At 42.1% G+C, this 23846-nt stretch overlaps 3 protein-coding genes across 4 annotated transcripts in view; all 3 read right to left on the minus strand.

Moving 5' to 3' along the window:
• Positions 1–13610, minus strand: part of skib (SKI proto-oncogene b) — a 46488-nt gene extending 32878 nt beyond the window's left edge. Inside the window, exon 1 of the mRNA XM_088309195.1 lies at positions 12157–13610. Within this exon, the coding sequence (XP_088165321.1) occupies positions 12157–13086 (930 nt within the window). The 5' untranslated portion in view covers positions 13087–13610. The remainder of the gene's footprint in view (positions 1–12156) is intronic.
• Positions 13611–14303: 693 nt separating this feature from the next.
• tmem51b (transmembrane protein 51b) lies at positions 14304–17799 on the minus strand. 2 transcript variants are annotated; one of them, XM_088307938.1, is made up of 3 exons: positions 17710–17799; positions 15939–16371; positions 14304–15531 (listed from the first exon to the last, which is right to left on the minus strand). In XM_088307938.1, the coding sequence occupies exons 2-3, from the start codon at positions 16355–16357 to the stop codon at positions 15102–15104; spliced, it is 849 nt and encodes a 282-aa protein (XP_088164064.1). In that variant the 5' UTR covers positions 16358–16371; positions 17710–17799; the 3' UTR covers positions 14304–15101. The 2 variants fall into 2 exon arrangements, with proteins under 2 accessions (XP_088164064.1, XP_088164063.1); XM_088307937.1 differs by having other exon boundaries at positions 17515–17754.
• Positions 17800–20103: 2304 nt separating this feature from the next.
• LOC148327267 (kazrin-like) overlaps positions 20104–23846 on the minus strand; it is an 86584-nt gene continuing 82841 nt past the window's right edge. The window contains exons 15-20 of the mRNA XM_088309402.1: positions 23663–23781; positions 22684–22915; positions 22501–22602; positions 21765–21931; positions 21231–21327; positions 20104–21067 (exon numbers count right to left, since the gene is read on the minus strand). Coding sequence (XP_088165528.1) covers positions 20951–21067; positions 21231–21327; positions 21765–21931; positions 22501–22602; positions 22684–22915; positions 23663–23781 — 834 coding nt within the window. The 3' untranslated portion in view covers positions 20104–20950. The remainder of the gene's footprint in view (positions 21068–21230; positions 21328–21764; positions 21932–22500; positions 22603–22683; positions 22916–23662; positions 23782–23846) is intronic.

Here is a 23846-nt window from a genome sequence, read left to right on the forward strand (position 1 = left end):
TAGCAGTTAGCTGTAAAATGTAAATACTTTTTAAATCATATTTTTGTGATATCTAATGGTCGTCATTATTTAGCCATCTACAGTGACAATTGGATCATTAGCTAGCAAGCTTGCTAACAATTCGACGAGCCAGCTATAGAAGCGACATTTAAAGAACATTTTTCATTTACTGTATTTCTGTTCCGTTGGTAATATAGCGGGGGTTTATTGACGGTCAACTTTATCTCTTCAACTAACAATCAATGAACTAGCTAGTGAGATTACTCGCTAACTAGCTTGCTATCAAAGTTGTTCTCTCAGCAATATAGGGGGGTCAATTGAAGGAACTGCCATCTATATTTTATTGTTACACTTTCAAATAAAACTTCAAAAGTACATTATTTGATGTTAGAACATTACCACATGCAATTTCCGACATATAAAACGTGACTTAAGTGGCAGGATTAATAATTAAGAGTATGGTTCCCAGTCCTTGGGCATGTAAATGTTTTCCAGTTTTCCATCCATCCGTCCGTCCTGTGTATGTAGGCCAGTAAGAGTGGAGGTAGAGATGTAGTAGAAAGCAGGATGAGGGGGAGTGCAGTGCGGTGTAGTTGGAGGAGAGCCCATGCAGGTCTGCGGTACGGTCGGGCCTGCGCGAGTGTGCATGTCCTCCAGGGTCGACCCCATGTCAAATGGAGGAGGTGAGCGGTCTCGCTGATGGAGAGGCCAGCTTTGTGCAGAGCCGTGCCGCAGGGAAAAGAGTGCGTGATGCGGCGTGGAGGAGCAGCAGAAGGAGGAGAGCGCTGAGGTCTCTCAGCTGTGAGAGGGTCCGTGCAGTGTGAGGTCTGTGCATACTAGCGTACAGTACAGTACAGTACATATGTGTGCCACCGTGCGCTTTCTTCAGAGCCAGCGAAAGCCAGCAAGTTCTTATTTAGCACAGCTCTGCTTAGCAACCACAGCCACCCTCCAATCATCACCAGCCGACTGCAAACCACCACGACTTCAGTCCGACAACGCTCACCTGCCCACATGCACAAACCCACACGCACACACGGTCAATCTGCACATCAAACTATTTCTCCAGACACTGTGCTCTTGGAAACCCATTTTCTACCAAGCTTTATGCTATTTATTTCGTGTGATTTGTAATTTTGCTAATACACTAGAAATCCTATGGAAGGAGATAACCTCAATGTATCCCATGGGGAGCATTCAAATGTAACTGTTTGTGTAGCTTTAAAGTGGTTTAACAAAACATTCAGGTTCCAGTGACAAAAATTACTTTAAGTTGAGTCATATTATGCGCTTCGATTTGACAGATGAGTCACTACTCTGAATTTAATGGCTAGCCCTTTGTTGCCAGGCAGGTTTAATGGTGCGCAAACATTTGTGGTTCAAAGCCCAAATTAAAAAAAAAAAAAAAAAAAAAAGTAAAAGGTTACACTCTTGAGTTGCATAATAAAATGTAGTCTTTAGTTTAAGTTCAAGTTTTGGCCTATTGTTGCTAGGCGGAATTTGTGTCATTTTTGGTTTAAGGCCCATTTGATCACATTTTTGATGTTTTCCTGTACTGAAGTTTAAACATGATCATAATCATTCCGGCATGCTATTAAGGGAGTCACTACTCTGCATTAAATATAAAATACAGTATATAGTTGGTGATGGTCGGCCAATCACAACTTCCATGGTCTGCAAACCAGAAAATTCAATACTCTGGTCTTGTCACAGGATTGTACTGCTGAGCAAAATTTTCCCCCCCCAAAAAAAAAGAAAAAATGAAAAAGAAAAAAAGTCATATGGCATTCATTGGATCACAACTCCGTATTACGTTTAAAATACATATTGGTGGGGCACCTACTCCTTTATTTGTCAATGAAAAAATTGTCTCATGCCAGTCATGCCCACGAGATATATTGACGAGGCTCTGCATCCCTCTGCCCCGACCGAATGCATCGTCATAACAGAGTCGCCTGTACACAAGTGAACGTCTGGTTCTCGTTCCAACCCTTACCGCGTCAAAGCAAACTCAACCGGACCAACTGGAGGAAACGTGGCTTTAGCTTTATTTTTACCTTACTTGCCGCACATCCTCTTAACCGTGGGGAGACTTAATAGTCGCTGTAAGACATCGTAAACCCAAAACTAATTATGCATATCCTAAATAAGAGGGGGAGTCGTGCAATGCAAACCCTCGAAAGCACCCCCCCCCCCGCCAATGTACAGACGCACAGTGCACACACACAGTACTTGGCACCGGTTGTGAATTGCAGCGCGACCCCGCTGGTGATGAGAGCCATCAAAACAGGAGGCACAAACAAGATTTGGACCAAAAGCTGTCTGAGCACAGAGCAGTCTGTTTGCTTTTAGCTGCGTGAGCTAATCCTCCTCCCGAGCCCAGCTTTGGAGGTGGTCGGTGGGCGGATTGGAGGCAGGAGCGGCATGCCGATTTGTCATATGGCACCAGCAGGGCCCACTTCTGCTCCGATGTGGTCCAACACTGGTGGAGCTTTAGGAGGGCGCAGCATTTAAATGTAATGCATATGCACACAGCCCGTCTTGTTGTTGTTTTTAACCTCCAGTGTTAAACTACGGATACGGCAAAATCCTGGTTTATTTATCACGGCCCAGATATCTCCGCTGGGGTAACGTTCCAGATCTCCCGAAATGGGTAAACATTCCAAGATACAGGGAGACTATATAAATAAATTAATAAATTATATTATATATATATATATATATTTTTTTTTTTTTTTTTAATTGATTAAAAAAAAATGTAATCATTTTATCTCCACCGCACACTGTAAACATTTAAACATAAAGCTAAAAATTTGGGGTGATTTTCACACATTACAATGATATTGAATGAATTTAAACATCCCCTCCCCAAACAAGAAAAATAAATCTGACAATTTTTGTTTGTTAAGGGAACCAAAAAAATTGTAATATATTCATTATGCATTTTTTTTCATTAATCTATCAATTAATTGGTTATCATAATTTAATTGTGTCAATTATTGGAATCGGCCTAAAAAAAGAAATCCATATTGGTCAGGCCCCAACAAATAATAGAGCAATGCATTTACACAAACAAGACTCACAGGCATCTATTTTTGATGAATGACAAACATTACAGCAGGTTACTGAGTCTTCACCTTAATCCACATAATCTAACAAAAATATGTACGGTATTTTTCGAGACATTTTGCGCCTGCAACTGCTTTGGGTGCGTTCAAATGCATTTAAAATGTGTAAAAAGTGTATCTCGTTTTGTTTAAAGCAGAGTTTAAAGAATGTGGGAGGGGCAAAACTAGAAAATGTATATTGTGGGTATATCTGGAACATATCCCCCGCAGTGTATGTGCTGAGCTGCCTCACTACATCCGATGCACGCTCTAATTACCGCGTTCCATAGGGGATGCTTATAAGCCCTGCACTTTGAATGAGCCTCGATGATGATGTAAAGCCCGTCTGAGTCCCGTCTCTTGTTTCCGAGAGACAGCGCAGGTTTGGATGTGCAACGCGCTCATTGCATTCCAGGAGTTAGGTGGGATTATGGGAGTTTAAACTCCTACCCGCCTCACCACTCGCCGCACCCCTCGACTGCAGCGGCTTAGCGTCTCAACCAGCAGCAGATGCAGACCAAGATTTCCTGTCTCTGCAGCAGATGGGCTTGATTCTTAATCACAGGGCTGGAAATCGGGTGGCGATCGCGGAGAAATTGATGATGACTAACCCAATACAGGCATCTGTTCTGTGGCTGATCAACGCAAATGACTTGATTCTCTTACAGCACGCACACACACGGAGTTTTTGGACATTTTGGGATTTTTTTTCTTACAAGAGACTTCATATTTGAATAATGTTCAATTTGCATCTCAAATTGGATTTCCCCAATGGAATGAATGGAAATTCCAGTAATCTGTTCTAGACCACCCCAAAACACAACAACAACAACAAACTTTTTGGGTAAAATGAGCGGAAAATAATATAATACTGTGGTTTATAATTACAAGCATTAATGACATAATCGAAACGCAGTTTGTGCACGGTGACTAATTTATTGTTTGCGGCTTAACCATCTGGGGGCAGTAGGTTACAATCATGAAGACACAAACCAAAAAGAATTTTGCAGCTACAGCACACTAAGTAATTAAATTTACTTCAGTTATATTAAGTGTCTTTCACAGAGGATAAAGAATAAATGCCGGAGAATGTGAATATATGGTTTTATAAAACAGGTCAAAATAAACATTTATTCTTTTTTTTTTTTTTTTTAGTACAAAACTTTTGCTATTACGAATAACTACATTCTCATATGGCTAGGTTAATGATTATTTCGCCATCAGACATGCAGACCCCATTTTCGGGTTCAACAGTAACCAATCGGAAAAAGGCGGTGATGCGGCCAATCATACACACTCGTATTTCCCACCCTGGGAGAGGTTGGAGATTACGAAGCCCTCCGAGTCCGCACTGCGCCCCAAAGAGACAAGACCCTTGTAACAAAAAGAGAAAAGAGCCCGCACTTCACAGCCTGTGAAAGGCCGGCCCTTGAACAAAGGAGGCGGCAGATCTTTAGCCCACATCAGCCATGACAGAACCCCAGCTGACACTCTTTTAACAAGAGGTCACCCCTGGGAGAATGGAGGCCACAACCCCTGGGAGCGCCTGACACGCCGTCCGCGCAGCGGCAAAACGCAGGCCCGTATGCACTGCGGGGACAAGGTGACGGTCTCCATTGGGGGGGGGGGGGCTGCTCGGAGGACAAAAGAAAGGGTGGGCGGGGGTCACGTGAAGATGAGAGAAAAGACCGAAGGCCACAATGGATGCAAAACTGGAAGGAACATACAAGAATAAGCCAACTTGGTGGATGGCGGGCAGACGGGCCCGTCAAGGATGTCATGTTGTGGCTTCCTAGAGGTCAGCAGACAGATGGGAATGGAAATGAGAGCTCATTTTAATCTGCCCGCCAACGGATGATCCCGTCATTACGTGCTCTTGTGTATATACGAGCGCGCTGGAGGTCCAAAGCACAACAAACCAAACCGAGCAAAGGCATAATGTGCCGCTGTATTTTTGCAATACTTTGTTCGGTTCAAGTTTTTTCAGAGTTTTAATTTTTTCCATTTGACCTATTTATACTATTATTTATTTTCTTTCCTTATGTACCAAGCAAAGCAGTTAGATATTTTTTTTCATATTTAATTCAATTTTTCGTAGTTTTCATTTGTATGAATTTTACTTCATATTTTGTATATCTTCAGTTTTTTATCTTTTTTTTCCAATCATAAATGCTTCACAGGCCACACGAAATAAATCAATAATGATGATAATAATAGTAATAGTTTTAGTAGACTTTTTCGCGTAATTAATGTGACTTTATGATTTTTTTCTCATTTTTCTATTTCATTTATTTTACTTTTATTTTTAGCTAATTTTATTTGACATATTTCTTGATTCAAGCTATAATTGATTCAATTTTTTAGTTGATTTATTCTGTTTTGGTTGTTTTTTTTTTCATGTCGTTCAATCCGTTGTTGTCAGTTTTACTCTCTAATTATTTTGCATCCCAAGATGGGATGAATTTTGTGTTAAAATAAGATAACCAAAACCATCCTTATAACTTCATATCAACTATTTTAATTCTTTGTATTTTGTTAGGTAAACCTGCCAAAACGTACAAGTAAACATTTTGATTATTTTAAAACAAATAATTTTTTTTCTCCTATTTACTTACTGTTTTTGCATTCTAAAATACACACGTACGCAGTTTTTTTTGTACACGTAGTTTTCAATCCCAAGAAAAATCGAAATGACTATGAAATATTTCAACATTAAGCTCCTCCTCAGGATTGTATTTTCTTCATCAACCTCCCATGACAAAGTGCAAGAAGTACGTAGTAGAATTTTTCTTGTATTACTTTGAGTTGGAAATGGTAATATTATTCATCAACCGGTTCCACTGGATTGTATTTTGTTAGTTAAACCTCCCCCAACATGGAAGTTAATGTTGTCGAAGTAGTAGCAGACTGCTATTTTTCATGAACTCAATAACTTTAATCTCGCCGGATAAGTGGAAGCACAAGCCCTTGACGCTCACTTGATTGGTTCACGCCACGTTTGTGGCTAATTTCTCCCTGTGAGAGGAACAATGGGATGAAAAATGGCATAAATTGGCCTCAGCTGAATGACTTTAATCGCCGTGCCATTAAAGAAGGAACTAACTTATGCCCTTCTGCGCAAACATTAAGGCTTTTGGACTCAAAACTGCTCCGGAAAACATCCAAATCCAGTCCCGACTTTTTAGAGCTTTTCATACAAATGAGACTATTGAGACCCATTGAAGCGATCTTCCTATTTATCTCGTTATTTTTTTTATTTATTATTATTTTTTTTTACAAAAGTCAAAGTTTGGCAATTAAAAATCATTAAATCCTCACATTCACGGGGTCTCGCTTTGCTCGCTTTTTCACACGGCCATCTGGCAAGTGGACGAGACTGTGATTGGTCGGTTGGCGTGAGGCTGGGGGAGGAGTGGGTGGCTATGTCAGTGTCTTTGGGAAAGGTCGAGGGTCATGGCCCTTTGACAACACATGTCAAGGCCTGGCCTGCAGCCGCCGCTCTCGCCGGAGCGTTTGGCAACGGGCGAAATGTCGGACGCGATGCGGAACGGACACGATGACTCAGCGGTGTGAGCAAATCCCACACACATCCACCAAACCTCTCAACCAAAGTTACACTCAGTTCCGTTGGTGTTATGTGGGGCTTTCTGGAACTGGTTTTGATGCCAACAGCAGCCCGTTTAGGCAGGAAACGAGGAGCCTGAATGAGGTGGACCAATTGTAGTGAAATCCAATTCATTTGAATTATTTCAAAATGTAACAATAAGAAAACATTTCCTTTCCATGGTAGAACATTTGGCAGCAAAAATCAGTCGGGCCTGAATTAGTCTGGTTGTTACCAAGTGTCAAAAATCCATTGTGTCAAGACGTAGTGACAACATAAGAATGGAGTTGATTTAAATGTTTAGGCAATCATTGCTGCGCTCTTGTGGTTTCTGACTTGTAGATTTATACAACAACCCGTTCAGGCAACAAACTAGAGATTGCAGCTGTAGTCTTTCAAGTGTGAAATATGTCGCTCGAAATGATCCAACGAAACGTAAATTCAATCTATTGTGGGTTCCAACTTGCTTGGATTTCTACAGCAGGCCTTTGAGGCAGCAAACTAGCTGGGCCTGAATTATTGGCGCGCACATGCCATTTCCTGTCAAGAGGCCAAATCCATCTTGTTTTGTAATACTTCATTGATAGAGTGACAGTAACTTTTTATGGCTTGCCATTCAGGCAGAAAAAAAAATGAATAAGGACTTCATTTGTAAACTAATTAGCTCTCCTACTGCTGCTTGATGTCAAGTAGTAAAATCCAATCTATTACTCCACCACATAACGACAACATTGCATATTTACATTCTGTAGGAAGCTCGTCGGGGTTGAAATAGTTGCGCCCACAGCTTCTCGCTGTCAATAGACTTAAAGACATAGTGACGACATAACATTAACATTCTGTTTCAAATTAATGGCAGCCTGTTTAGACAGCAAAAACTAGCCAAGCTTGATTTAGTTTATTCATTAGTTAACCTACTTCTGCTTGTTGCCTTATCCTCAGCATCATTGAAAGATTTTTTCATTGCTTCTGATTGAATTTGAATGCTCAAGTATTGATGACGATGAATGGGGTGGCCCATCTTCTGTCTCTTTTTTGGGAGAGCACAACTCCACAACCCTAATAAATAAATAAATAAATAAATAAATAAATAAATAAATACATATTAATTGATTAAAAAAATAAAAAAGTTAAAAAATAAATAAATTCCACCCCACACTGGAAATATTTAAACATAAAGCTCAAAATTCGGTGTGATTTTCACACATTACAATGATAAAAAAAAAGACAATGATATTTAGAGTATGTGTGGGTATAAAATCTCATTTAAAGAAGTGCTAATATGATTGAACATTGATCGATGGCACTTCCCAGCCATCTCGAGTGCGTACAGGCAAGTCGTGGCTCTTATTAATAAAGCCGCGTGACGCGCAAGGGAGTCTGAGGCCGGCCGATAACGTGGACTCTTTTTGTGTTTGGCCGGCTTAAGCTTGGTGTGCGAGCCGCCGTCTGGCCTTTGAGCAGCTTGGCCTGTCAGGCTGATGTATGGCAGCAGCGCTGGTGTGCGGCTCCCCGAGGAGCATGGCCTGTCTGCTAAGTGGGACACGACTGACAGTGAACCACGGCCAACACGCACGGCCCACCCACCCCCGCACCCATCGCTGCGTCATGTGTATAAAACACACACACACACACACCCCCCCACACACACACACACACACTCTCAAAGGGTGCCTGCACATCTTTTTTTTTTTTTTAAGATGACAAACAACAACACATGTGATTCATCAGGGTGCGTTTTGGGACAGTTTTGTCAATCAGGTACTTTGCATTAACTAGTAGAGTAGTGGCTTCAAATGAACTGAATTCATTCCGAGACTACGCTCCATTCACTTGCAAATCACAAATAATCTTTCCCAATTGAAATAAATGGGAGTGCCGTTAAACCGTTCCAGCCCCACCCTAAAAAATTAACATGTTCGAGGATGCCATCAGTATGTCATTGCTATGTGTTGAAATAACAGAATTGACTTTATCGCTTGGCAGCAAGCAGCAGTTGGCTAACTAATTGACTAAAATCAAGCCAGACTAATTCTCCATCACTAAACAACCAGCCATACAAATTGTGATTGGGTAAACATGTTATGTCGTTGCCCTCTCCCAAAAGAACCGATGGATTTTATCACCTGGCAGCAGGCTTATTCAGGCCCGACTAGTTTTTTTTTTTTTTTGAGCCTAAACTGCCTCACATGGAAATTGAAAAAGAATGTAAACACGTTATGCCATCGCCATGTCTTGTAATAGGGACAAATTGGATTTCACTCAAGCCCGACTCGTTTAATTCAGAGTAGGAAAGAAACCACAAGTATTACCAATGTAAGTATTGCTGCTCCATATATGCTGTACCGAAACAAACTTGCGGAAAATAAATGGCGTGAGATCATGCATTTTGATTCGTTGTTTTTATGTAATGCATCCAACGATATACAGTTACCTTGAATTTTTTTAAATGAAATTTTAGGGGCTGATGTCAGCAATACAGAGGGTTAATAAAGGCAGATTCTGTTTAATAAAACATTAATTTACACAGGATGTACTTAACCAGCCAGTCTTTCAAAAAGTCAACAAAAATAAGCAGATATTTTTAAAACACATTAACTCGTTACAACAAAAGACAGAGATAGTGACATTCAAAGAAAATTGGCAATAAAAGGCGAATTTTGGGCGATTTAGTTCTCTGGTGTAAAGTCAAACCAATACTAGAAAGAGAAAATTGTAAAACTTTAAATATTCCGCCTGTATTTCTTTTTTTACACGCCGCCAACACGGTGAGAAGGCCAACTTCAAAATAAACCTTCGTTAGCAAATATTATATGGAAGTTGTTCCCGGCAACATGCCGCCGTGTTATTGGCGGACTTGACTCTTCTTCTTAAATGTGTTTGGGGCTTGCTACCAATTTCAACTACATGACATTCAATCGCTAATTAAAGGTGCTTAAAAAAAATGACTTAATTACCCTGACACGGTATTGTACGCCGCTTGTTGCCAGCATTTAGTGGCTCCCCTAATGCTAGCAGGCGCTAGCAGTGCTCAAGTGCTCTGGCGACAGGCGTCTGGTCACTCTTCAAAGCCAGTAGATGTAAATTAATCTGCATATTTTGATGCCCTTCCAACTGATCACTTAAAAAAATGGCTTACTCAAGTATGTTGGTTTAGCCAGTGTTTCTGATGACACTTTGCCTCATAGACCAAAAACTATTGGGAGAGATTTGTCTAAAATCTCACTAATAGTGTACCAAATGCCATTCAAAGCTATCGCTAGCTTTTTTTGTAACGCTAAAACATCAATTTTGAGGGCTATTCTATGAAGGTCTCAAATGCCAATTGCATTCATTTCAAAGGACAAACTTGATTAGATACAAAACCAGCGAGTCATATACTTCCAAACCAGTCAAAATGTTTCTTCTCCTTTGAGTAACTATGCTCAATTTTCATGGCGAAGGTTCCCCCTCTGATGACACATCTCCTGGCTGGCGCTCAGACCGCGGCGATGCCCACAGAGATGTCCACTCATTTGCGAGAGTCCCACACAGCAGCTGCTGTGTGACCGAGACACGCAGCCAGTCAGCCAGCCCCCACAACCACCCACCCCCGTCTTCTATGCTCTTTTGTTCACGTTGACCCACGCAGGACGCGATCGTGGTGACACCCACACCCATCCACGCGCAGCTTATCCCACTATGGCCACCCCCACACACACACACACACACACACGCTACAACACACATATCCATATCCCCAACCTCATTAAACTCTTAACCCCATCACCAACTTAAAATAGCCTTCATGCACCTCCTCCTCCTCATCCTTCCTAAAAACCATCAGCTCTCCATTTATCTTAATGTCGAGGGTGTGTCCTCCAGGTGTGTACTATAAAAGTTGCCTTTAAAAGTTTGTGTTGCTAATGGGAGGATGTTAAATGAAATGGAATCTTGTAGAAGAGATATGGAATGAAATTGAAAGTGTAGGAGTGATGTGGAATGATTTGGGTGAAAAATATGCAATATATTGGTGAAAATGTTAAATGATGTGGAATGAGTAAAATTATAGTACAGAAAAAAAGTGGGAATTTTGTTATGTGGGTAAGGTTGGAAATCTGAATTGAATGAGCTGAACATTTTGATTTCCGAATGGTAGTAATATGAATCCGTGTTGTTGAATGCGTGATGGGAATGAATGGTGGATTTCTGGGTGAAAATGTGGAATTGTGGGAAAATTGAATCGTTGGAATGTGAAAAATAATAGCCTGAATCACATGATTTTTTTTGGGGTGGGGGATATATTGAAGTTGGAATGGTGAGAATGTGAAATGTGGAAGGAGGATCACGTCAAAAAGGTCAGGAGGATCATATATAACAGCTAAATGGTGTTGGTGGTTGAAATAACGCATGCGTGAATACTTCCAGCATTCACACAATCAAATACATGCACGAGCGCAGGGGTGTCCCGCCACCAACTATAATTATAAAAATAAAACCTCGGAGGACTTGTTATAAAAAGCCCACCTTCCATCCATTTTCTATAGCGCTTGCCCTCATTAGGGTTGCAGTTGTGCGCTTTTTGGCATGTCAAGTGTGCTACACTCGAGATTGGTCAACAATCAATGACAGGGCACACACAAACAAATAAATGATGATTCATTCTTTTGATTGTTCTCATTAAGATGGCAGGTGAGCTTTGACGAAAGAAGTGGCGTCCACCCAGAATTGGTCGTCAATCAATTACACGGCATGAGTAGACAATCCACCGACAGACAAATTTAGTCATCAAATTTTGCACGTTATGTTTTCGAATGTGGCAGGAAGCCGACGCAAGCACAGTAAGAACAAGAAAAGTCCACAGAGGAAGGCCAAATTTTGAATTCTGAACATCTTTGAGGCAGACGTGCTCCCCACTATTACACCATGTTGCCCACCCAAAAACATGAAACACATAAAATTCCCATCCACCCATTTTCGGCATACAAGAATTAAAACCTCGGGCCAATTTTGCATGTTCAGTCAAAGTATGTTAGATGAAGCGCGCATGTTTTTGGAATGTGGGAATAAGCTGCACTACCTGGAGGGAAAAAATGCAAAGGTCCACACAAGGGAGATTCAAATCAGAAACCTCCAAAATGTGAGGCAGACGTACTCATACATTCAAAATTCGTTGTACTGCACATTACATGGGGGGGGGGGATCAGATACGTGTCGCATATGACCCCCCCCCCCCGCCACGCCCCCCCCAAAAATCGGACTTGAGCTGCAGTGCAAACAGAACCGATACAAAGCACTTGTATCCTCACTATATTTTAATGCTGGCCATGATGGTGGTACTTGGGGTAAGTAGAAGTCCAAGTCAAAAGTTTGAAAACCACTGCAGTAGACGTATGGTGTACACAAAATTAAACAAGTCGAATAAGAAGACATTGCTCAAAAGCAAATCAATCAAACTCCACTTACTCTGCACGACTTCCTGGTCATCTTGCCGCTTAAGTCATATTTCCCCTTTAAGTCCCCGAGCAGCCGCTCCAGACTAGCCTTCTCCTCTTTGCCGGTGTAGTCCGGGTCCAGAAGCACGTAGGCTCTCCAGTTGGCCGAGTCGAAGCCCCAGTGCACGGTCCGGTTCTCCAGCCGCTTGTGGCTGTGCACCACGAACTTTCTCGGCGGGAACATGAGCCTGCAATCCAGGCACTGCACGCAGGCAGCTCCGGGGCCCGAGTAGAGTTCCGGCACGAACAAGCCCTTGCATCGACCGAAGCACTCGTGGTATACCCGGAAGCTGCCCTCGGTGCGCTCCAGGTCCAGGAGGGCGCCGCCTCCCCCTCCGCCGCCGCCGCCGCGCTCCTTGCCTCCTCCTCCCCCGCGGCGCGGCGGGTACGAGCCGCCGTAGATGAGCGCGTTGCACAGGCGCTCGGCGTCCGTCTGCGTGATGAGGCCGCAGGAGGGCGCCGAGAAGGGCAGGATGCCCACCACCTTGAGGATCTCCAGCTGGTCGGCCGTGCAACGCGAGCAGTAAATGTGCAAGTCGTCGCACACCGAGTTGATCTGCTGCAGGGAAAAGTCCCGCAGCACGCTGTTGAGAATCTGCGGCAGGCACAGACGTTTCTCACCCCCCACCACGAAGCAGGAGATGGGTTCGCGCTCCAGGAGAGTCTCGCAGCGCTCCGTGGAGCGATCCGACGGGATGAAGAGCGGCCCGGACATGACCGGGGGAGTGTGGGCCGGCAGGCTAAGCACCATCTCGGCTTTGGCGTCCTTGAACAGGGACTCCTGGTGGGGCCAACGTGCGGAGAACGCCGCCGGTCCGCTCAGGGAGCGCATGGAGCTCAGATGGAACTGCTTCAGAGTTTGTTGAAGTCCAGGGTGAGGCTGGAAACTGCTCACCTCCATCTTTTGTTTTAATGAAAAACAAGTAAACAAGCAAAAAAAAAAAAACTTGAGGAAACAATCTCTTTACTTGCTCCGAGGCGTTTGGTTCACTCTTCGATCGAGCTGAACATTTCCACGCCGCCAGTCAGACAGCTTCCCCCGGACAAGGAGCAGCTTCCCTTCCCGGTGCGGCCCATTAAAAAAAAAGATCCAAAGAGCTTGCCCTCCTTTTTCCTTTCGTCCTTCTTTAAATAAAACAGCTTCTTGCTGTCGTAAAAATCCCCAAATGAACTAAACATACAATCACGAGTGTTGTTTCTTACGCGTTCCACAGCCGTTTTACGCACTCCTATGTGCGCCTCAAATGTGCCACCCAGTCTCTCTCTCTCTCTCTCTTGTCTACCTCTCCCTCCCTCTCCTCTCTCTCTGTTTGTTTGTGTCTGCTTCAGTCATTGAATCCCAGCCAGGAATGTGACTGACTCCCCGGGCTTTGGCTCTTCCCGCAGACAGCTGTGCCTCCCACTGCTACATGGCAGCTGCGCACCAACAAAATAAAAAAATAATAATAACAAAAAAAAAAGGAAAGGGGAAAAAAAATGAATCCTTCCGAAGTGAGGCAAGGGGTGGAGCGTAGAGGGGAAATATGTTATATAAGGGAGGGAAAAGAGATTCCAAATGTTTAATCAACATCAGTTAATGAGGATTTAGCTACACATGCAATTAATAAACATAATTATCGTAACAAATACAGTTTCTGTTTTTGTACACGTGTATTCTTTTCAGAAATTCAAAAGTATACTTGGGGAAGGGGGGGCATTTTTTAAATGCCTACTGGTATTGTTATGTTAATGATGGTTTAACTTGAAAAGATACAAATGTATTCTCGTGATGTAAATTACTGTATTACTTTTGCACTTATTGGAATCTTGTCAATACATGTACACAAAACTGGACATTTTTTCCTACTGAGTAAAATATGTTTGTTTTTTTTACGATTATGAATGACCGAGAAAATAACGACCACAATTGTTGAAAGATTTCGTCTTAATTTTCAGGGATTTGTTTTAAGTCATAGTATATCTCGTGATTATTTCATCCTTCTTTTAGAGTCTGATTGAGCCTCATGTGTCCACTGGAGGGCGCCATAAAACAACAAATGCAATCTGAGTCGCAGTGCATGTTGACCATAGTCCAGGTAGTTTGATGCACCGTTACGAATAGTCCAATGTAAAATCAACTACAGATGCTGTATATTTTATTATGAGAACATAAAATACAGCGATACCTCAGAACATAAATAGACTTGCAGCATATCTAAATCTGAACTGCTACTTTATTCGACAGCAGTCCAGAGAAGAAAGAATAAACGAGGTCAACCTAAAAAGAGCAACAATTCTAGTATAGTAAAACAAACTTTCTAGCAAAAAAAAAAGTTCACACGAGGCATCACTAATGTTGCATTGAAACAGCTGCTTTAAACTGACTAATTAAAAGCAATATGCAACTGAAAGGACATTTATTTGAACAGTACAAAATGCTTAAAAGAACGCAAACCATAACCTTACTAACTTATTACAGATCCACATATTCGCATTGTATGTTCAAGTGTTGTGAACCATCCGACATTCACCTTGAAAATGTTCAACTTGAACCACTTTAAGACGCGTTTAAAAGCACATTCCCAAAGAATTCTTCAATCTCAGTCCCTCTTCTTCATTAAGACCACAATCTGAAAAGCTTGTTTGTTTACGTGACGCCCGTCATCTACTTAATCCCCCTTTTTGCTCTTGAAATCGCACGCTTACGTCCTCAAAGTAAATGTTATTTGTGGGATTTAAATTAAGGCAGTACTGCTGTCATCCGCATGAGCCCAGAGATGCGTGGTAACAGAACACATCTGACAAAGTTTCTCCCCAGTAGCACGGTCTTGTGATTGTCCTCCTCGTTTGTTGCCAGCCACATCTAACCTACTTTTTAGTACCAACATTGCAAAAAAGGGCTTCTCAGGAGTGTTATCAGTCCAGAGCTAATCTGGTTCAACCCAGTTCCGGGGGCTTGTTGTCATACTGTGGCGGTGGCGTGATAGGCTCGATGGTCACCGGATTGTGTGTGGGGCTACGGATTTGGATGCGGAAGTCCTTCAGGTGTAGCTTGTCCGACTTGATCCTCCTCACCCGCAGGGGGCGCAACAGGCGGCTAGCCCGGCTGCCACTGCGCGCCGGCAGGCTGGGCTGCCGGGCGGCGTCGGCCTGTTGCTCGCTTACGGCCGGCGGCGGCGCGGGGCCATTGAGTGGGGCGTCCTCGGAGGGCTGGTCCCTGCCCTCGTTCTCCACGGCCGCGATGATGTCCTCGTAGGACGGCAGGTGGGTGTTGCTCTGGCGGAGGTTGCTCTGACGCACGGGGTAGTCGCTGCTGCCGACCACCTCCTCGTAGCTCGGCACGTTGAATGCGGCTGGATCAGGAACTCTGGGGATCATCGACAAAGCGCCATTATTAACCTTTAAGGCCCGCCACGCATCGAGCAACATTGACGAACGTGACTGAATTGGGCAGTCGCAAACAATTGACTGAACAATTGACTGTCGAAGAGAAAACTGATTGCCATGACCACTGTCGCTATAAGGCAAAAACGGGAAACTGGCAAGAAATAAAGGGGAGAGTAAGCTACTTCAGAGGCTGTAATCATAGATTAGGTCATTTTGGCAACAGAGTCTCTGTATGCGTCACTTTTCAGGCTCAGGTACACATGAAATTACAAATGCAAGTGTTAAGCAGTGTACATTAGCCAGAGTGATGGAAAAATACTATCAAATATTATGAATATATAATGTAGGTCGAAACGTTCAAACTTTACTGAAGAGCACCCCACTCACTCTTCATGCTCGCCGGCCACATGGTCCATGAAGGCTGCCGCCGCTGGCGCCTCCGTTTGCTCGCCGCTGTTATTGGCTCTACGCTTATTCCGAACGCCGAGGCAAATGGACAGGAGCAGCAAAGCGAGGCCCACGCCCACCAGCACCATGGCGACCGACGACGACTTGGAGAGCTCCCCTTCTTCGGCATCCTCGTTGCCGAGGTCTAGGGTGGAGTTGCTGGACGAGTTGGTGGAGCCGCCCGACGCCTCCCCGTCCATCGGGATCACCGTCCACACAATCATGACCACCCCCAATGCGATGAGGCCCACGCCCAGGGCGCACAGGGCATAGTGAGCCCCCGAACCGGCGCTCTCGGAGCGGGAAGACCGGTTTGCGGGTCGCTCGCCGCTGTTGCAAATACCCCGACTGGCACACATCCCTGCAGGACACCCTGCAACAAACACCAAGGTTGCTACACAGGTTTTACGGGTTAGGGGGCGGAGGGACCCTGAAAAACACTCCTAACAGCAACTGAATTTACACTTGTGTGGCAACTGATTAACTAAAGGAATACTTTCATTTTGAGCTTGGTTAATATGAGCATAAGTCCAGTAGCTGTTACAGAAGACAATGTTGCCTCCTGCTGTCTATAAGGAACAAGTGCAACACCCCAAATCCTGGAAACTACTGATAAAGTGGAGGGGGAAAGTTTTTCTTTTTCTCATTATATATTTCTGTATTTTGTGTAATGTTGTATTTCTCGCATTGCCCCATATTATTTATATTATAGACTGTGTGTATTTTAAAAGTAACATATTGTTTTTTGCCACTGCTTTTGTAACATTTCGTTAATTTAATATGACCAGTTTCTTCCTTATTCACCAATTTTCTTGCATGTTTTGCCCAACATTTGGTATTTGATGATATATTTTTTAGGTTGTAATATTTTGGTAATCCTCGTTCATATTTCTCCAATGTTATTTAAATTATTCACCTAATATTTTATATTTCATTGTGTGTTGTATTTCGATCACACACACAATGTATATGTATGCGTGTATTTTGATAGTAAGTCTTCGCTTCATTTTGCAAATAAACAAGTAAAATGACTGCATTTTAAAATTATTTCTGGTTAAATGTTTGCATTGGCTCATAGGTACAGATGCAATCGTACCTTATGTTTTTGACACACTTGTGAAAATCCCTGTGTGAGTTGAGCAAAGCCGCAATAACACGAGAACCGTGATCCTTCTTTCGAACTATAACCGTGATATGACCACAACGTCTAATCACCTGTCATTATTACATGTAATGTCACTCATTAACCTCTGCCACATAGTGGGCTACAGTTCATGCCAAGGGAGTCACATGTTCCTGCCCAATAGTGAGCCAAGCACAACTTTAGTGTCCTTCAGCGCAGTTTGCAAGCGCGACGCATTAATGAGGGGAAACCTTGATTTAAGAGTTGCAACTTTTGCCTTCGTCTGTATTAAAAACCTCATGGTAATACGTAACTAAAGCGAAAAGTGAATTCCCGTCTCCTGGGCCTTGGTAAATTGAACAAAGCCATAGACTTCCTTAATGGGTGACTTACCTGAGTCACAGGTGTGTTCGCCCAGCTCAAGCGTACATAGAAACAATCAAAAATTCTAGTCCAAATAAAAGAGGTTGGCTCGGCACTACAGATGTACTATTTAAAAGCAGCAAATGTGTGGTAATCCTTGACTTTTACTGAGTTGAGTGGAACTTTCATCCAAACTACCACCGCCTTCGTTGGAGCCAAACCTACCTCCTTCCTTCCTGCCTGCCCGCCTGCCCGCTTGGAGCGCGTTTCTGAAAGTGCAGTGAAACGCCAGGTCCTAGCGCCGCCCAATTGTGTTAGCATGAAACAACCAAAGATCTTTTGCATTTTGGTGGAACTAAGTCAATAAAAATTTATTTTCTGAACACTCTTCCTCGTTTTTGACTTCCAAAACGTTTAAATTTGTCTTGGGTTAATTAATGTCAAGTATTAAAGTCACTAACCAAACTTAAAAACAAGCTTTCACTTGAAAGAAAATAATATGATACAACAACACAGCAACACATTTAAAATTAGCGTTCATTTAAAATATCTGGCAAGATCAATGGCTATAATTAATATAATAGAAATTTAAATATATATATATGTATGTATTTTCCTAATGTCCCCCATTATTTGTTCATTTTTGTCTAATACGTTACATTCTTCCTAATATAGTTCCCAGAATCATTTTAATATTTCTTCTTTTCTTTTAGCTAAAATTGATGATTCAGCTAATATTTAAACTAATTCTATATTTTGTTCTATTTTTCAAAATGTTCCATAACATCTGTGCATGTTGCATCTAATATATTTGAAATGTAGATCTGTTTTTTTAAAATGTTTTATAAAGTATTTTTCATATCTTTCTTTTGTTTCAATTGTGTGTATTTTACCAAATATTTTAGTGGCTAATAAATATTTTTTCAATATTAAAACGACAATTTATATATGAATAATCAGGATTAAGATAATTGTAAAGTAATAATAAACTCAAATTTTATATAAAAATAATCTAATATGAACAATACATATTCACAATCACGTCCAAATTAAAATAACAATTCAAAAAATATCCTTTGTATGAAAATGTTTACTCATCTTCACTACAGGGTGACTCTGCCAAGTAGAAATCTCAAATTAAAGTTGTCAGAACAATGCTGCATATAGAAAATAACTTTTTCTCCATTCTATTTGCTCAAATACTACAGTATGTAATTCAATTATTCATTCATTCATTCATAATTCAATCATCATACATTTTTAAAACAATAATTAAAATACAATCAAAATATAGACAATGTGTAAACAAGATAAACCATGTCTGTCCTAACAATAATTAATATGATAATAGCTACATAATGGATGATAATTAGAAACATTAATGATGCTGCGTAGGAAAATATTGCTCAGTAGATTATTAGTGTTCATTAGGGCTACACACAAAGTGGTGTTGACTCAATTCAAGATTTGAGTTGGCCATAAAACACGATCGCGGAATCCTAATGTTTGGATGTGAATCAGAACAAATGATTTAACATCGTCACCTTTTTGCACATCCTGAATAGCAACTCAGTATGTGAGAGACACATGTGTCATCTGAAAGCAGACAGCAGGCACTCAAAAGTGAGATCCAAGTATGTGGGAATAGTTGACCAGCTAATGAGTATGAAATGAAACAAGAAAAAATATAAATACAGCTTCTCACACCATAATAGCATCAACGAACAAATGACGGGAGACAAACTACCTAGCTAGCTTAGCAAAAGCCATCGGGAGCAAAAGCATGAGAAAATAAATATATAAAATCATCATAAATCCTAGTAGTTCAAGTAAGCTATTTTCAGCTAGATTAGGAAAACATTTCCATAGGTTGTCACACCTGCGTCAACACGCCACTATAGAAATGTTCTCAGGCCATATGGTGTAGATAAAGCGCTATGTAATCACACTCCATTTACCATATGTTGGACTAATATGTTATTTTTTTTTGTTTCTGTTTCTCAGAAAATTGCAAGGCGCGAAGCCATTCGATCGTTATTAACCGACATCATCATGGATAGCAAATGGAGATTTTGTGTGTGAGCTCAAGGTCCAGTGCTAATGTCACAGTACCTAGGGGAAGCCCGAAAGATAACCATGTTCCTTTTTGATGTTTCAATGAAAGCGAATGAGAGCTGAGAGCTTAATGCCGGAAAAGCCACAAGAGCATTCAAAGCAAATTCCTTCAAGAGTTTGGTGTCTCTCTGCAAGTTGGAACTCGTCTTGCTTTATTTAATAACATGCATGGAGACGCCCACAAAGCGGCGGACGGACCTGTTTATTCGACTCTTTCAACCACCAGAAGAGGTTGTTTTAACACAAAAAAACAACACACGAGTGGCGTCATAGTTTTGTTGATATAATTCTGATAGTATGACAAAAAAAATAGTAAACCCAGTTTTATTAATTTTACCTCTTTGGTGTTCAATGTATTTTCCAGCAGGCTTTTGGCGATAGACGTGGGGGGAAAAAAAAACGGATAAAACCATCTACATACAGTTGACATACAACAAACCACACTGATGGTACCAAATTAGTTGTTATTTTCGTTTTAATTTGTTATTTTACAATATCCTCATGGTGGGTGTGAATATCTGTCCAAGCAGACTTTTGGTGTGGGAAGCAGGAGAAACACCCGAGATTGGTCCTCAGTCAATCTACAATGTATACATTATAAGATAAGTTAAAATGTGTTCATTGTGTAGTTGTTCAGTGAGTGTCGTATAAAAGTAAAAAAAAAATGTAAATGGCAAAAACTTTTTTGCTCAATAAATATCGGTTTGAGAAAAGGCAACAGTGGAGCGACACTTAATAAAATGATTTAAACGGTCTCGTCATTAATGTAATTCATTAGAAATGTTAAGAAATTTATCATCTATATCAGGGGTGGGCAAACTTATGTTTGGCAAGCCACAATGAGTTCTAAAATTTGACAGAGGGGCCGGACCAGGAGCCGATGGATGGAGTGTTTAGGTCACCTTACCGCTTCGAAGAAAAAAAACACATTTAATTTTAAATGAAAATGAACAAAAGCAGTACAACAAAATATCTGTCTTTGACACACCACAGTATTCGGAAAATAAAACCATTAACAAGGTTTATTCATTTAATTCTTTTCAAATTAAGCGGGCCGGATTAAAACATTTAACGAGCCACATGTGGCCCCCGGGCCGTAGTTTGCCCACACCTGCTCTATAAGGTCATCTTTAATGATTTTTTACGTCATCTGAATATTAGTTGTTTTATTCTCACTGCTTTTCTTCCAATCAAAGGAGTGGTATGCATTTTCATGTCATGAAGAAATAAGCCCGTTTTAAGAGGGTGGTCCTGACGCAGGCGCGTCGCACCTGTGACGGATCTTACTCTTTCGGCTTGATTGTGTTTCAAATAGTGAAGTGCTGTTCTGTGTGTCCTAAACAATATTCCATCACACTGTGGTGATCTCGACGCTCTTGTAGGCATGCACGGGGATGCGCGATGTCCGGGGTCCTGAGCCAACATCCGCTTCGGACAAGCGGTTCGGTGCGCGGACCCTCAGCGGACTCTGGACACACGCAAGACGTGAAATGTTTGAATGATGAGAGCCGATGAGCTCTACACCATTTTATTAGGTACACACTGACAAACACAAAATAATGAATAAAATATTCAGACAACCATGAGCCTGATCAGTTTGTTAAACATGTTTGAATCGATTCTTATGACACCTTGCTGGATCTCCTCATTGGGACCCTCCCTTCAGCAAAGCGGTTGACGGCCACCGGCGTAGACGAAACGACCGCCTCGCCTTCCTCCTCCTCGTTGCTGTGAACGCAGATCATTTCAAACGAGATTAGTGGAAACTCCAAGACAAACATCCAAGAAGTCAAACCAGCATCATGCTTGTGAGACTGAGGGCTCCATTTTGTGCCCAGTCAAGTCCTGCGTAAGGCACGACATTAATCTCCACAGGGGCAGGCTAGACTGGGTTTTGGTATTTTTGCCTACAAAACAACATTCACACCTGTGGAAATTTTTTTTTCACAGAATCTGACATACTTGGAAAAAAAACAACAAGTAGAGGGACAACATTAAAACTCAGGAAGAGCCACAACCGAGATTTAAACCCGATAACTCTCAACGGTGGGGCAGATGTAGTAACGACGAGTCCACCCGCCATGCTGCTCCGGTGTTTTAGAAGTGTGAGCTGTTTGACTTAATTTTAGTCGAATTCTTAACTTCCCGTTATGCGTGCCGTTCACCTGTTTGCTGCGGCTAGCGCTTTCATCTCTTGGCGCAGATGCCGATGGAGCATATGTTTGTTGACGGGGATCTCAAGCGCTCGTGCCATGGCGTCGGCGTCGAAAGCCGGGTCCAGAACCAACACGGCACCGTTGACGCCTTTACCCTGAAGATTAGCGGCAAACTCCTGAAAAAGAAGGGCCAGTAGTACTTTGACTTGCAAGTTCAATTCATCCTGTAACAAAGTGGAATATTGTTGTAGATGTCTTTAGATGCATGCCTTTAAGGGGCGTGGCCTAGTCAGTGGCATCACAAGCAGGAACCGGTTTGGTTGGTGAGTCTGATTGTGAGCGTCTTGGCGTGAGTAATGGTCTACAGCAGCTTGTCGGCTCACCTTAAGAAATCAGGTGAGCTATGATTGGACATTACCTGAGCCGTGCGCAACTGTTTTGTCATTTCCAGTCGACAGACGTGGAAAAAACGGCCACCCCAATGAGTGGCAAAAAATGGATGGATTTTGCTGCTTATCACATCTTTTGCAAACGCAAAATTAATCAGAATGGCGTGTTTAACTGTTTGTCCTGTTCAATAAACAGCTGAAGTGCATTTGTGACTGTGGCTCTCCTTGCCCGCATGCCAAGACATTATAGTACTTTAAATTTACAATGTTTCCCCCCTTCATTGTATTTCAAGATACCACGGTATGGTGTGTCTTCTGTCCTGGGGAAAGTGCTCCCGTCAAGGTCCTCCACTCACCTTGAGGTCAATGTCCCTGATCCACTTCATGACTCGGTGACAGGTCCAAACAATGGGGTCCCGGTCTTGCCGCTCGCATTTTGCCCTTCTTGCCTGCAGGGCCTGCAAGAGCACAAAGTGAGTTCAAGCAAACGGCCGTTTACGTCCTAAGCGGAGTCCTGCTTCAACCTGCTCTGGTCAGACCTCCTTGTGGAAGCCCAACATCTGCAGCAGCTGCACCGACAGCAGCAGACTGGACTGGTGGGAATGCTCGCCCACGTCAAGGTATCGTTCCAGGTCTCTGCGCCCCAGAGAATTTAGTACCCGGCCATCTACCAGGTGAGCGTGGAAGGTTTGCGAGTACTGCGGCAGGCCGACGTCGCTCAGCCATGATGTCGCCACCCAGTGATGGTCCATGTCGGATGCTTTGGATAAACTGGAAGGATGAAGGAATGGAGACCCAATTGATGTTCCTCAACCACTATTAAGCCAATGCACACATTTAACCTTCCATTTATTCCAGGTGTAATTCTGGTGCAGACCACTTTTTGTGGGCACATTATTTTTTTTGGACATTGTAAATTTGAAAAAAGAATGAAAAGAGAAAGTATTTCAGCTCTCAGCAGTCTTATTTTTGCTGATTATTTAATGTCAAATCCCCTTCAATCCTGCTTTTTACGCCTACAGAAAGCGACAGTTGAAGGTTCATTTTACAATCTTCATATTTGGCATGATTACTGATGTAGAATGTGTCAGATAAGTTTGGTAGGTTGGAAAATGTTTTATTTGTTTTGAGTAAACAGGGATTGTAGACATTGCGCTTGGGCTTTCTCAAAATGTAATGTGTTTACACATGTTTGCATTATATTACAAGTAGACCTTAAAGGGGAAGACAAGTGAAAAAAAAAAACCTTTACAATATGTTCTATGTACCCCCACTAGTCTAAACAAGGCATTATTAATAATGGATTAGTGGAATAGGAAAGTAGCAAAATCCAACATCACAGTTGCAGTTGAGCAACTGCTATGTCATTTTCACATTTTTAAAAACGAGTGGATCTTATGACTTAATACATATTCCACAAACATAATATTAATCAGAATACCAAGTTTAGGCTCGTGGAGTTGCAGAAAATATAATATTGTATCTAAAAATTAATTTAAAAAATATGCTTTCGCTCACTCTTGGTGTCCTTCCGCTCTCCTGTAGTCCTCGATTGCCAGTCTTAGTTTCCTGCGATGAATGGGGTTGCTAATACCGAGTCCCACCTCTAAATCCTCATCAGTCAAGCCAAGAAGAACCTAAAATGCAAAGAGTCGTCATTTTTTTTCTGAGGAGAAAAGCACTGAAAGCACGCGATGCTCTG

This window comes from Idiotropiscis lumnitzeri, chromosome 11 (assembly GCF_059441095.1).
Source record: "Idiotropiscis lumnitzeri isolate Australia: NSW breed Sydney's pygmy pipehorse chromosome 11, RoL_Ilum_1.0, whole genome shotgun sequence".
In the NCBI taxonomy this organism is placed as follows: Eukaryota; Metazoa; Chordata; class Actinopteri; order Syngnathiformes; family Syngnathidae; genus Idiotropiscis; species Idiotropiscis lumnitzeri.